Source organism: Pundamilia nyererei, unplaced genomic scaffold (assembly GCF_000239375.1).
Source record: "Pundamilia nyererei isolate P.nyererei 1_Seehausen unplaced genomic scaffold, PunNye1.0 scaffold00106, whole genome shotgun sequence".
NCBI classification, from domain to species: Eukaryota; Metazoa; Chordata; class Actinopteri; order Cichliformes; family Cichlidae; genus Pundamilia; species Pundamilia nyererei.
This window is the reverse complement of record NW_005187507.1, coordinates 1697507-1711945: the sequence shown is the minus strand read 5'-3', so window position 1 is coordinate 1711945 and position 14439 is coordinate 1697507. Positions and strand designations below refer to the sequence as shown.

Sequence of the window (14439 nt, the reverse complement as noted above, 5' to 3'; positions counted from 1 at the left end):
TAAATACAGTAAGGGCACACATAACTGAGACTGCGCCTTTTAGCACAGTGCGCCTTATGGTTGTGAAAATACGGTAAGTAAAGAAAATGTACAGATTTCTTTAAACTCAGTATCAATTCAAGTTAGCACCTGAGGGCCTCCTTCTGTCACAGCCTGCCTCCTTTCCCTCAGCTGCCGGTGCAGCAGGGCCTCCACCCCGTACCGGCGGCGGTAGCGACGCAGAGCTTTAAGCTTCTTCAGGTTCTCCCTCTCCTTCATGGAAAGGCCTTCAGGCCCTGTCAGGAGGCTGGTACCTGTAATCAACATTAAAAGGTTTGTGTCACTCAGAATTAAGAGGAGTGAGCAGTAAAACCATAAATTTGTCCTACGATTACCTATAGCTTCATGCTCCATTTTGCGGTTGTGCAGGTATCTGCGCTTCTTCTCTTTCAGCAGGTGCTGCAGGCGTTTGAACTGATCAATATAGAGGGACTGGAGTCTGATAAGTTTTTCTCGAGTGATTAGCGCCACTTCTTCTGCAGTGTACACTCCTGCGTGTCTGCCAACACATAGCATTGAAAATCTAACGTCCATTGAGTTTCAAAACATTAAACTACTCAGTATCTAACAATTTAAGACTAAGATAAGTAATTCTTAAATCAACATAGAACATTATGTTGTGCCACTGGATGATGAGCTCAGGTATTAAGTCAGAGGTATTAAGTTATTAAGTCAGAGTCATCACTAACAGCTTGTCAATAAACACGATTCGAGCCTTTGTAGGTTTGCATATTAACTACTTACTTTTTTTACATTTTCTGTCAACGTTTTTAGCAAAAAGAATGTAAAAAGCAAAAGCAAATCAAACTCTGTTCAGAATTATTATGTTATATCAAAGAAAACCAACTAATTTAATCATTATTTATATAGGGTTGGCAAATATTTGGCTGGGGGGGCAGAACTTGCCCCTTACTAGGTGTGTGAAAATTGTAGAAAATTCAAAATTTTCAACAAACAACACTTCGAACCCACAAGACATTTATTCATTTCAATTCGACAGGGATGACTTATAATTCAAAAACAAAGCATGAAATTGATGTGCTGCACAATAATTGCCAGTTACCAACCCTTGTTCATAGTTGTGCTTTGAAGTAAACAAAAATGAGCTCGACGCCCCAGTTTAAAAGATACCAATTCAAGGCTTTCGATCATTACAAAATGACATATGTCTATGCTGTGTATGCTTTACTTCACTTCATATTGCCTGAAGTGAAATCTTAAACTCGTGCTTTACTTCAAGCTGCCACAACCTGTTCTTTAGCATGTCCAATACCGGAAGCCTGGGGAACATCTTTAAAATAAAAGGCTACAAAGCACTCCATATTTTCTTAAAGTGATTACACTTAACTCTGTAGCTCACATTCCAGTGAAACTGCTTTTTAATTCAGATAAGAGCTAAGGCTACGTCTGCACTAATCCCCATAAATTGAAAAACGCGTTTTTGTCTAAAAATGCTGCGCGTCCACACCACCGTTTTCATCCACACTGACAACACTACGTTCCTATACTGCGCATGCGTGAAAAGTACCGTATTTTCACGACCATAAGACGCACCGTACTAAAAGGCGCAGTCTCAGTTATGTGTGCCATTACTGTATTTAACACACACATAAGGCGCACCTGATTATAGGGCGCGGGTTTTATATACAATCTATGCCCACACTTCCCCCTTTAACGTTCTCATGGTGTTCTCTACTACGTCCCCCTTACAACAACAACACACACAGGGCGCACTGCACTATAGGGCGTGCCGCACATTTTGAAGAAAATCTAAGACTTATGTGCGCCTTATAGTCGTGAAAATACAGTAAGACGATTGAACTGCTTCACTTCCGTCTGCCATTTATTTATTTTCCGGCTCTTTGAAAAGTCGCAGCAAAATGTTGAGGAAAGGTGTCGAGTTTTATCTGAAGCATGTACAGACTGATATTAATCTTTAATAGGGCTGTCAAAATTGAGAGCTAACAAAACAACTGCTGCACAATGTCATCCGCCATCTTAGTTGAACTGGTCACGTGACTGCATCATATGACTAAAATGCATCCTTGTTTTCGAAATCCTCCTTTTTCGCTGTCCACACAGCGAGGCACATGCAGCGTTTTCAAATTTATCCACTTTGGAGAGTGCTTTCAAACCAAAAACGCCGTCTCAGTGTGGACGGAAGGCCAAAAGGGGGGAAAAAAAGATGCATTTTCAAGTCTGGACATGGCCTAAGCCTTCTATCTTGTACTACAGATTCTTATTCAAACTACATAACTACACAATGTGGGTTGAGAAGAAAATCTTAAGAGCTTACTTCAGAGGATCCTCGTGATCACTATCGATGCTGTCAGCCTCGCTGTCCGGATCTCCTCTCCACGTCTGGTCCAATACCAACGGCCCCTGCTCTTCCTCACTCAGACTGTCCTCATCTAGGAAGAGGGAGGAATTAGTGGTATTTTTATCTGACTTTTGGTAGAGCATGCTAGCGGGCCGTCGTTATTACCGTGTTTTTTGGAAAATACGGCACACTTAAAATCAATCCTTTGACTTTTCTGAAAATCAACAGTGCCCTTACAATCCCGTGTGCCTTATGTATGAATTCGGGTTGTGTTTACTGACCTCGAAACGATTTTATGTACACGGCGCTTGGAAATCTGTCAAATGTTTTAGTATGACTTTGCTAGGCTAGGAAGCCGCACCGCTTGATGGATTGTCGGAGCATTACGGCTATCGAAAGCAGGAGCCTCGCGGAGTGATACGTATGGTGCTTCAACATAATATTACCGTATTGTGTGTGTATAACCTCTTTTTAACTTTTGTGGATATTGGTTATGCTGAGGATATGTTGCTCAGTTTCCACTGGAAATACCTTTTGGTTAAACTGTCAGCAAGGAATTTGCATTTGCACTGTTAAATTTTTATATAACTTTAATGCAGATAAAAAACAGCTGCTTGTTTAAGTGAAAATACATTGATGTTTTGTGGTTTTTTTGCACTAATAAAGTTGTGGCGTTGTAAAGTATTTTGTCTAGTGTCAATTATATCGTCAGTTATATCGTTATCGCAAATTTTCAAATGTATATCGTGATAAATATTTTTGGTCATATTGCCCTGCTCTACAACTAATGAATGAAAGCTATAAACTTTTTAATCTTTTCACAAGTGTACCAAATAACCCAACAAATAAAACAACAAACAGTCTGTACAACTACATCAGCTTAACCCACATGCACCCAAATTACTATTTCCAAGTCAAAAAGTGGCCATTACCTAGAATGCGGCTGGCTTCAGAGCGTCCTCCATCAAGGCTGTGTGACTCTGCTCGGCTGTACCCACTAAGTTGAGACAGCAGGGCCTCCGGTGACGGACCAGAAGACGCCTTTCTCATTTGAGCTCGAAGAGCCATGGCATTCCTGCGAGCGTGCTCCGCACAGAAGGTCACTCTACAGAACAGACATTCAAATTGAAATTAGGAGGCTGCATGGTACTGATGAGTTTATTTACATTCCCCCTTCTCTTGGGATTAAGTTCCCATTAATGAGATTCACAGCAGATAATGATGAGATTAAATTTGTTTTTATCGATTGTTAATGGCTGATTTAGACCTTCCACCTACCCGTCTTTCCTCTCTGCCTTTGGTGCGGCATTGGGACACCGCTTCCCGTTCTTGGCAGAGACGTAGCTGCACTGTTTGTAAGGCGCATTCTTGTCCTCCAAGATGTGTTTGATGCAGAATTCCAAGCCTTCGAGTCGTGGCTGAGAGCAGGGCCGCTGGGTGAAGGAGCAGGCCTGTGGCTCCTGAGGTCGGGGTGTCTGGGTCACCCGGTTCCGACTTGAGGGCAAAACATGAATCCGTATCCTGTTCATTTCAAGCCTGCATTAAATGTAATAACAAAAAAATAATAATAATAATACATTTTTCCTGTTCACACCAAATGTTTGTATGGCTGCATGCATGAATAACAGCAAGAATTCCTATAAAAACATTTGTTTGAATGTTGGAATAATGTTGGCTTCTTTAATGTATTTTCATTCAAACTACTAACTTTGGTGACCAACAGGCTGGTATTTCAGAAACTGCTGATCTAGAGATCAAAGATGGGTCACACAGATCCAACTCTAGGGTTTATAGAGAACAGTATGAAAAAGAGAAAACGTCTAGTGAGCAGCAACATGTCAATAGAAAGAAATTAGAAGAGGCTATACTGCACTGAGCCGATAGGAAGGCAACAGAAACTCAGATAACCGCTTGTTTAATCAAGGTATGCAGAAGACCACAGCACGTGAAATCTTAAACCAGATGGGCTATAGTAGCAGAAGACTGGACGATGATACTCCTGTAAGCTAAAGCGAGCAGGAAGGGATTGGAAAAGCAATGTCTGGTCAATTTAATATATACTGAAAGGCCAGGATCTGATGTAAACAACATGAAGCTCCATCCTATGTTGTATGACCAGTTCAGGCTGGTGGTGTCGGTGTAATGGTCGTTCTACCCACACTTTGTTAAAATCCCACAGCATACCCGATTCTGACAATGTTCAACCCTTTATGACCAGAACACTCATCTTCTGATGGCGGCTTCCAGCAGGATAACATACCGTGTCAGAAAGGTTTAAAATGGTTTTCTGAACAATTACACTGTACTTAAATGGGCAGGATAGATACTCGTGGTTTTTCGCCTTTTGATCCCAAATATAACCAAAATAGAAAAAAAAGCATATTGAAAATATGCACATAAGGTGTCATTGACCAAATCACTATGAGTACTTAAATCTAAATAAAGCTGTATAAAACTAAAACAATGTTTTCATGTTATTGGTTTACTGACGGGCGATGTCAGATGGTCGTTATTAACATCAGTAAAAGCTTATAAATGTTACGCATACAACCTAAAGGCAATTGTAATAAGTAACAAAGAGTAATAAAGGCCGCATTAATGTAAGAGAGAATGGCATTTTTTTTTAATTCAAATATAAATCGAGGAGACAAACTCCTCTCTGCGTTAATGGATAAACTCTAACCGGGCGCCACACCGAGCTTCAGCCCGCCTCTCCTTACTGCGTCACTTTAACAGTTAAGACGGCAGTCGCCATCTTTGATCAATCGCTGCTAACGGCAGCTAAATGCTAATTTTCTCATTTTGCAGCGAAGATAGCAAGTCGGTGCCACAAAATTGCCGTATCCCTCCATAACGCCAACGTGATTGTATGCCAGAATATGAACATATCGCTAATTTCTATTTGCGGCCCCCTACCTTTGTCTCGGACATCCGAGCTGGCGTGAGCTCCCGAAGAACACTGGTACGTCGATTTTCCTGCATTCCCTGTTAACTGCCACAGCCGCCGCTTACAATAAGTAACCCCGCCCACCTAGAGATCCGATTAGCCAGAGCGCCGGAGTGAGGTAGCCCATTGGCCAATCTAGTTGCCATTCAAAGTGGCATCCACCCAATGTATTTACACTTTTATTATAGACCAGGGCCTCGAACTCTTTAGAACACAACTTGACCTCAAGAGGGCTACACTTACAATACCACTGGATAATACCCCCTATCTTTTAAAAATAGAAGAAAAGAACAGTATATTTTGAAAACATTCAAATGTAAAACTTTGACACACCATGCATTTACAAATGATGATATATCAAGTAGAGTAAGTGCAATTCCATCAGTTGCTCTACAATGCCTGTATTACCCCTCAAACATATTTTTTTTGCAAAATATAATGGGTAAAACTGGATCTTCTTTCAGGGCAGATCAAGCTCCTAGACCGCATTTGACACCCCTGGCATAGATTGATTCACCTATAAAATGCAATGTTATTGATGAGCCAAAAGCAGCACTTTCTTAAAATATTTTTTATTGACTTTGAGAATAAAGCAACCACATTATATCAAAAAAAAGAACAGTGTTCACATATTTTAAATGGGGAAAAAAAATCTCAAAACTTTTTCTTTTTCAGACCTGAGTGTCACTGAAAACACCAAGACATGAAAACACATGAAATTTATTGTAGCTATATGATTTTTGCATTGTTAGGTTGCATGAGTGTCGTCCGTTTTTTCTTACATATGGGTTTTAATATGAAATGTGTCCTTTTTGTGGCTTGTTCACAACAAAATGGTAATACTTAAAATGGAAGCTTTTCCCAGATTAAACAAAATGTTTCAAAAACAGTGGCAATTTCACACCAGAAAATCTATTAGTCTAACCATTATACACGTAACACTTTGTCAATTGCATTGTAGGCAAACCTACTGAGATAAATATTCAGTGCATTTACTGTTTCCCTGTTACAACCAAGAATAATAAAACCTCTGCTGCATGAGCAAGAAGCTTCTCTTTTCAAGCACATTTTCAAATATATGAAGGGGGTAAAATATACAGCTGGACGGCTGATTTGCTGTGCTACATTACTGTAAAATAAGAGCACTAATCCTAAACAATTAAGTTTTATGAATAGGCAATAACCTGCTTATCTTGCCAACAAAATCTGGGTATTGGCCTTCATGCTTAAAAAGTGGAGGTATATAAATAACCTGCTGGTCACATATGATTCTGTACAACCACAGAAAACATGCAAACATGTTTTTATGATGAATGATGGCATGTGGGCAGATAATAAAACAAACGAAAGTTAAATATCCACCAATTTAGTTTAGAGGAATGCACTCGAAATACAAGTTTAACATGATTAAATCAGACCAGAGTGAAGTGACAGCTACACTAGGGTTTACACTTTTAAAACATCCCCACAATTAGATAAAAACAGATGAGCTATTAACTTTTATACTGTGTTAAAACTCTGTATACTGTGCTTATTAGGGTCTAGCAAATCTGGGAAAAAGTTTTTCCTGTCTTCTGAAAATTATACATTTCCATATATGATGCTTATTTCTTTGTCTTTGCATTTACCTGTGATCACCCCAAAAAAATGAACTCCTGAGGAAAAACAATAAGGAAAGAGAAATAGTCTAGATAGATGCTCTTTTTGTTGAATTTCCTTCATTGTGACCAAAGCGCACAGATGTTTCAACCGTTTGTGAACAGATGAATGTTCTTGCTATGAACTTAGTGTATCCATTCAAGAACCAAATATGAATATTTTACAACCATTTAAAACAATGACTGCAAGACTTAAAAACTTAAAGTGAAAAGTACAAGCTTTTCCTAATTTACATCCTTTTTTTTTTGCAAATTTGCAAATATAAAGGTTCCAATGTTTGTTTTAAACATTTTTTTTTTTACATTTTTTTCCTCAAATCACCAAATAGCACAGCAAATATAACATATACATGAGGGATGAAGCCATTTTTATGGCTCACAGAAAAAATAAAAATGGGAAAAATAAAATAAAGTAAAAAATATATCGAAAAGATGGCTTTGGAGACATGCACTCTAACTAGGCTGTACAGTCTTAAAGAAATGACCATCTGTTCCAAAAGAACAGAGGTTTAACCCTAAAAAAAGGTAGAAAAAGGGGACATTTTTTCTTTTTTAAAATCATTTGATCAATAAATAACACCCTATAAAAACATTATAAAAAGAATCAGTAAGAAGACCAACCAGGTATGTCATGGAAATTTTTCCAAACACATTGACATCCTCTAATTCCCGTCTTCTTGTCACATATCATTTGAATTTTTCAAAAAGAAAAAACAAAACACTATCTACACTTTCCCATGATTCTTCTTGTCTCACATTTTGCAAGTCCCATTATTGCCCCACGAGTACGCCATAAAATCCTTTGTTACCCCCAGTACATTTCTCTGCTGTCACACTGAAGACTATAAAATGTTGGGTGGCTGGAAAATATCATACAACACTTTATGTAACAAGATGATCAAGATGTCAAGTAAAATGTACATAATGTGGTTTCCTGATTAGAAACTTATTTGGGCAAAGGCGGCAGTGGGGGAGGCGGCTCCGTGGGCAGGGGAGGGGGCCTAGGGTTGTTTCCTCTGGAGCTGCTCGAGTACCGATAATCACCATACTGAGATCTGTAGTCAAACATAGACTGCTGGGACGGCTGCACACCCTGTGCACTCAGCAGTGAGTTTAGCATCTCAAAAGTGTCCTGGTACTCGTTGGACTGGGCTCCACCAGCTGAACTGTGACCATTAGTGTCAGTTTTGTCGCTTTTGGAATGCGAATAGCTTCCTTGGTGGTGGGGGAGTCCCAGAGACGGAAGAATGTCAGAACCGTGCCCCAAAATTTGTCCGGAGGAGGAAGACAGGGGAGGTAACTGGTAGGGATTCCTAGACTTGCTCACTTTGGAGGGTGGGTGAGATCCTGCTGAAGGATCCTGGGAGTGTGTCCTCTTGCGTGAGGCAGACGAGGATGAGGACGAGGACGAGGAGCTTGTTCTAGAGGAGTCACTTGGTACTTTTTTGCTGCTTCCCAGCGTGCCGCTGGAACTAGATGAATGTTTGTGTGAAGAAGAAAGTGAGGCACTACTGGAAGAGGAATGGTGGTGGTGAGAGTGGTGATGATAATGGTGGTGGTGGTTAGAACGCTCCCTGTGCTTGTCCCTGCTTTTGCCATCCTCTCCTGAAGTCCCCCTCTGCTTGTCAGGCACTCGGATTTTGACTTTGATGTCTGGATCCTGGCCTCGACCACTGCTGCTGTGTCCACTGCTTCCTCCTGATCCTCCAGCAACTGGGAAGCGCATTTTTAGAGAGTCATGCCTCTCCTTCTCCAAGGGGATTTTAAGAATAATGGGTGATGGGTTGGACATGTCAGAGGAAGCGCTGGGTGGATGATGGTGATGCTGCTGCTTCTCCTTCCTCTGTTGCTGGCCAATGAGGGCCTGAGCTGCATTGGCATAATCTCTCTTTACGCTGGCCTCCATGTTCTCCAACTTTCTCTTTTGGGCAGCCAGGACGTCAGCATTCTTGGCACGGTACTCACTCAGCGACACCTTAGCTGGGGCGTGGACCTCATGGTTAGGCTGCTGCTGTGGTTGCTGTGACTGCTGCTCAGATCCACCTTGACCTTTACCACTCCAAGTCTGAGCACTGCCAGAAGCATTTGTGTCCTTGTCGCCCACTGATGAGGAAGAGGAGGCAGAAGGTGGAGCAGAGAGGCTCATCAGGCCTGCCACAGTACTCTCTGATGAAGCCATGGAAATCATGCTGATCATGGTGTCCCTCTGGTCACCCTCCTCCTGGACTTTTGGCTTGGCTTTTGGTGTCTGTCCGCCAGCCTGGAAGAAGAAAAAATTAAGTCAATGTCCACATTGAATCGGGAATTTTTAATAGCAAAAAGGAGAAGTTAAATTTGCGTTGTACCTTCCAGTTGCGAATTCGCTTCAGTCGGCTGGGTGTTTTCTCCAGGATTTGCAGGAACTCGTGTGTAAGTTCTGGAAGAGGAGGAAAAAAAAAAACAAACAAGTCAAATCAGCCCTTTTATTATCTAAACATTTTTTTCTTAAAGAGCATTTATTGCACATACCGTCCAGCAGCTCGAGGGTAACTGTAGGGTCAACATACTCCCACCAGTGTTTGCCATCTGTAGACACGGGGATCTCCCAGTTGGACCATTTGCAGGCGAGGTGGATGCACACACAGGCTACAACAGGCGGACTATACTGCAGGCAGAACGTTGTCAAGTGCAGGCTATATGGCATGATACGTCCAAGAAAAAAAGCAAACAGAGAAAGAGAAAACAGAAAATCAGTGTATTGAGCTTTAACAAACCACACACAAACTTTGGTGAATACCTAGCATTCACATAAGAAAGACACAACCCTGTGTGTGTGTGTGTGTGTGCGCGCATGTTTGAGAGAGACAGAGAGAGAGAGAGAACTATGGGTGAACTCTGAGCATACCTGTTGGTGGCCATAAAGTATGATGTTTGGGCCAAATCCTTGCTTGCTGGAACAACAGCAGAACAAAGAGAAAAAAAATTTATAGACACAGCAAAAACTTGAAGATAAAATTGAGCAAAACCATAAAAATGATGCTCACCCCTGACAAGCTGAGTGCATTTGACAACATGTGTATGAGGATGATCGATGGTGATTTCAAAAGCTGTAATAGAAAGAGAAGAAAATGTAGGTAGACATTAATAAAAGAAATGCAAAATCAATGTATACTTATAATCCATATGGAATACAAATCCACTTCCCACTGGCAAAGATAACATTAACAAAGCCGCTGAAAACCAGAAAATTTGCATTGTGTTAAAAATCAAGTGGTGGGGAGTCAGAGTTGAGTGGAGTGTCACTTTTCATGGGAAAACATCCTGGACAACATGAAAATGTCAACACCTGAATATGAAAAAAAAAATTAATGGCATGTAAGAAGGGGAAAAAAGTTGTTTTGAGGCTCCCTCTTTAAATGTCTTAAAAACACATAGGTGAAAAAGGTAAAATGTCAAAAGTTAGGGCTGATAAAAATGAAAAAGCTGAAACAGGAAATGTAAAAGTGGGTGATTCAGTTTTGAAGCATAAATATCACTTCCAGTGCTGCTTACTGCAAACTGTGAATTGAAATAAAACATGTTAACTATTCTTGTTCTCTGGGGGGGGAATTCAAGGGACCCAGTTCTTCCTTCCAAACTTACCCAAGGTCTGGAGAATTATGCTCTCAAGAATGACCAGGTCTTGGGCTTGTTGCAGGTAGGCCTGAGGTTGAGAGGACAGGCACGTTACTCACTGGGAGGCCGCCAATTGTTGAAAAACAAGAGCAACTGTACACGTTATGTGGCCGAGAATTTCTGACCATTTGTCTGAAAGGCTTTCTGGCATACATGTTTGTTGAAGAAGCCTCAGATATAAGTGATGAAAAGTGAAAGCTACATAGCAAGTACAGATGCTCGAGTTTTACAACTGCTAGACATCACATTGCCTGCATGACTCAAAACCTACACAGGCTAAGATGTATTTTGCCTTTTACTCTCTCAACCCATGTAATCAAGCAGCCTTAACAGCTCAGAACAAATACGTGACAGAGTAAATGTTCTCAGATTACATGCAAGAAGATTGCCATTTGCCTTATTGTAAGAATTTTTTTTTCTGCTTCAAAGAAAACCTCCCTCCGACAATTGCAGTACAATACTTACATCACTGCGAATATCTGGTGAAGGGTCCTGGGGATTGAGGCAGGCATGGGCCACCTTGATGACATGCTCCAGCTTTCGAGGCTGCTCCTCTACCTTTGCTGCCAGGAACAGAGCAGCGGGTGCGATGACCTGGAAAGGGTCAGTGGAGATTTAAAAAGATGATTCACATTAAGTAAAATCATTTCCATGATTCAAGCAAGAAAAGCATTACTTACATTTCTGTGAAATCTGGTGAAGGACTGGATCATGTAGAAGCGATGCATGTACACAATGGCTGTATTAATTGTAAGTTGAGAGCTGATACATGGCAGTTAAGGAAAAAAGGTAAACAGTGTGAGCAAATTACATAACATCTGTAATGACTGCATACTTTGAAAATGGGCTGGAATCGTCGGTATACGTGTGAAATAAAATAATTATAAAATAGTTATAAGGATAACTATAGGTTTAATATTGCTAATTAAGTATAAAAGTTAATGTTGATAAGGCTGTTATCGTAGCAGCAACAGAATAACAAAGTTAAACAACACTTTAGCCACCGGCTAGCTGGGATAAGACTCTTGATAACACACAAAGAGATGTTTTCTAAAACTAACACATCTAAAACACTTTTTCTGAAACATTCTACATTACTATGTCTAAACGTGGCCCATTGTCCTTCTAATTTGCGTTTATTCGTTGATATTTACCAGTGGTGAAGCTAACGCTAACATGCTAACGTCCTGGAGGCCGCCGACTACACAGGCCTCTGCGGCCCAAGGGTTAGCCCACTACGCCGCTATCGCGTAACGCTTGTAAGCTCACGTACACCTTGTAAAACCAAATTCCACAGCGTTAAACAGAAGTGGAAGACAAAAACAAACGTGAAACCGTCGAACAAAAGACAACAACAAACTAACAAACACCAGCCACACTCCTTCTCCGAGCCGGCTCGGGAGAGAAGCTAAAGTTAGAGCGCTAACAAGAGCTCACGACAAAAGGATACACATTGAGCCGCTGTCCCATGTCCTGGAGGAGGTTCGCCGCCTGTTGTCTGTATGAGAGCTCCTTGTCGGGATCAAGTCCAGCTCGCCGAGATGGGCTGTTGTCGATCTGCTGCCGGGTGAAGTACCATTTGTTGTTACTGCTTGCGGGGAGAGAGCGAAACGAAGCCGCCATCACTGAGAAGGACGAGAGTTTAAAATTTCTGCGCGTCACAGGAACACACGTCACGCCGGGCGGCGACGTCAGCGCGCCTCGAGCTACGGTACAGCAGAGGTCTCCAAAGCGCAGAGGGGTCTCAAAACGTAAAGTCTCATACGATCTCTCTTGTTATTACGCTGTAACAGCCAAAAGCGAAATCTCCGGTAAGCTAGCTACAGCCTCTGTGCTCCATACAACGCACAGCTCAAGAGGTGAATCTCCTTGTCCTGCATCAGTATACGCCCACTTTTCTTCCTAGGTACTGACTAAAAGTGCACATACCTTTACTCATGGTGCTACCTTACCACAAGCCCCTTCCCAAACCCCGCCCCCTAGCTGTAAACGTCAAGTATGAATGGAATCTAATAACAATGTGAAACACAGTCTAAATCAAAAATTTAAAAGTGCTGCATTAATAAACTTGCTATTATCACTGATTTCGCAAAACCAGTGCATTTAGGCACTTAGGCCCGCCCCCATGGGTGAGAAGTTTAACTCCACCATCTGGCACATAAGAGGAGAAGACAAGTTGCAACAAATAGCTGAAGTAGGAAGTCTAATATTAAAGTTCTCAGTAAGAATCTTCAACTGAAACTTGTCATAAACAAGTCTCTAGGCTTGTGTGTCTGGGGTTTTACTTGCTTTTGAAAGCATGCTAACGCTGGGCAATAAATGGTGGCCAGTTATATGATTAGCCACGGTCACTTAGAGAGCTACGTTCCCTTCCATTTTCCCTCATATGCCTGTTTGGTCAGCCTCTAACATCACAGTCTTAGCCTATCTGTCCATAACCAAATAGTGCTATGTTAGAAAGTTCTATGCTAACGCTAAACTCGTCCCGACAGCCATGCTGTCCCAGATTTTTTTTCCCCGGGATTTTCCCTTCAGCACTAAAGACTTCTGCAGTACAAAAATCTGTGTATATGAGATGATGCTGTAGGAGGAATAACAATCACCTGACTTAATTGACACTTGACATGATCAAGCCAAATGACCAAAGAGGTTGATCATCTTCCTTGATTAATATGATTAACTACCCTTTAGTGGATGATGAGTGAAACTTCTCCTGAATAGGTGCTCAAAAGCTAAACAATATCATATCAGTCCTCCTCAATTTAATCAAAGTTTGCCCAACACAGCACACACACACATAAAACATATTAATGATTGTACATTAACATAAAACTGTTGTCGGAACCATACTGAATTTCACCAGAGAAGATTCAGTATGCTACATCAGTGTCTACTTTTTAAAATCATAGCCAAGTGACACTTCACTATCCCTACTAATTGATGTTATCTTGTTGTATCTCTGTTGTGGTCAGTGCTATCTTCTATGGTGTTGCATGCTGGGGCAGCGGGTCGAGGGTCACAGATGCCAACAGACTAAATAAACGGATCCACAAGGCCAGTAATGGTGTGAGGATGGAGCTGGACTCCGTTAGGGTGGTGTCTGAGAGGCAGATGTTGTCCAAGATAAAGACAATGTTGGATGATACCTCCCACCCACTCCATGACATGACATGCTGGCTAGTCACAGAAGTACTTTCAGTGAGAGACTGAGATTACCAAAAAGCACCACTGACCGACACAGGAAATCATTCCTGCCTGTGGCCATCTCCCTGTACAACTCCTCCATCTGACACACTGTGAACCCTGCGATAGTTACACCCTTTTTACACGCGCTCTTTTCTACTCTGGAATATTCTTGTCAATTTTCTTGATATTTATTTATAATCACCTTTGTTAATCCTTGATATTTAGAACTGAGTGATCTGTATATATTAGTGCTATTTCTTAAATGTGTAAAATCTCTAAGAGAATGTATTGTTTGGAGTTTAGTCTGTTACTGTTACTATTTTTTTTTTTACCATTTCTTCTTGGAGCAACTGTAACCCACATAATTTCCTTAGGGATTAATAAAGTATTCTGATTCTGATTGTTTCAGGATGACCTGCCATTATCCAATGACACGTCTGCTTTCCTGTATCTTTTGCTCGTTTCTCCTCCTCTTCTTTTCTCTTTTTTCTAAACTGAGCACCTGATGGCTTTGAACTTTTCTTGTCCATCTTCCATTGGTTTTAATTTTGCACTCCAGTATGAACACCCATCCCCTAACCTGAGGTTCACCACAACATAACCTAATAGACCTACACCTTAGTTCACAGATGGGC

At 41.2% G+C, this 14439-nt stretch overlaps 2 protein-coding genes across 3 annotated transcripts in view; both read right to left on the bottom strand.

Annotated features, from left to right (window-relative positions):
- Positions 1-5381, bottom strand: part of kansl2 (KAT8 regulatory NSL complex subunit 2) — a 10043-nt gene extending 4662 nt beyond the window's left edge. The window contains exons 1-6 of the mRNA XM_005741068.2: positions 5276-5381; positions 3638-3895; positions 3292-3464; positions 2336-2450; positions 375-538; positions 130-293 (exon numbers count right to left, since the gene is read on the bottom strand). Coding sequence (XP_005741125.1) covers positions 130-293; positions 375-538; positions 2336-2450; positions 3292-3464; positions 3638-3888 — 867 coding nt within the window. The 5' untranslated portion in view covers positions 3889-3895; positions 5276-5381. The remainder of the gene's footprint in view (positions 1-129; positions 294-374; positions 539-2335; positions 2451-3291; positions 3465-3637; positions 3896-5275) is intronic.
- Positions 5382-5862: 481 nt separating this feature from the next.
- Positions 5863-12278, bottom strand: ccnt1 (cyclin T1). 2 transcript variants are annotated; one of them, XM_005741028.2, is made up of 9 exons: positions 12069-12278; positions 11299-11380; positions 11084-11212; positions 10586-10646; positions 9988-10050; positions 9849-9903; positions 9473-9636; positions 9310-9380; positions 5863-9224 (listed from the first exon to the last, which is right to left on the bottom strand). In XM_005741028.2, exons 1-9 carry the CDS (start codon positions 12239-12241, stop codon positions 7911-7913), a joined length of 2112 nt encoding a protein of 703 aa, XP_005741085.1. In that variant the 5' UTR covers positions 12242-12278; the 3' UTR covers positions 5863-7910. The 2 variants fall into 2 exon arrangements, with proteins under 2 accessions (XP_005741085.1, XP_005741086.1); XM_005741029.2 differs by having other exon boundaries at positions 9849-9894.
- Between the last annotated feature and the right edge of the window lie 2161 nt (positions 12279-14439).

Excerpts from the sequence above, each read along its gene's own strand:
- ccnt1 (XM_005741028.2), bottom strand. The coding sequence starts at position 12,241 with ATGGCGGCTTCGTTTCGCTCTCTCCCCGCAAGCAGTAACAACAAATGG. Across the intron at positions 11,213-11,298 it reads TCACCAGATTTCACAGAAAT|GTCATCGCACCCGCTGCTCT; the intron begins GTAAGTAATGCT and ends GACCCTTTCCAG. Across the intron at positions 10,647-11,083 it reads CACCAGATATTCGCAGTGAT|GCCTACCTGCAACAAGCCCA; the intron begins GTAAGTATTGTA and ends TCTCAACCTCAG.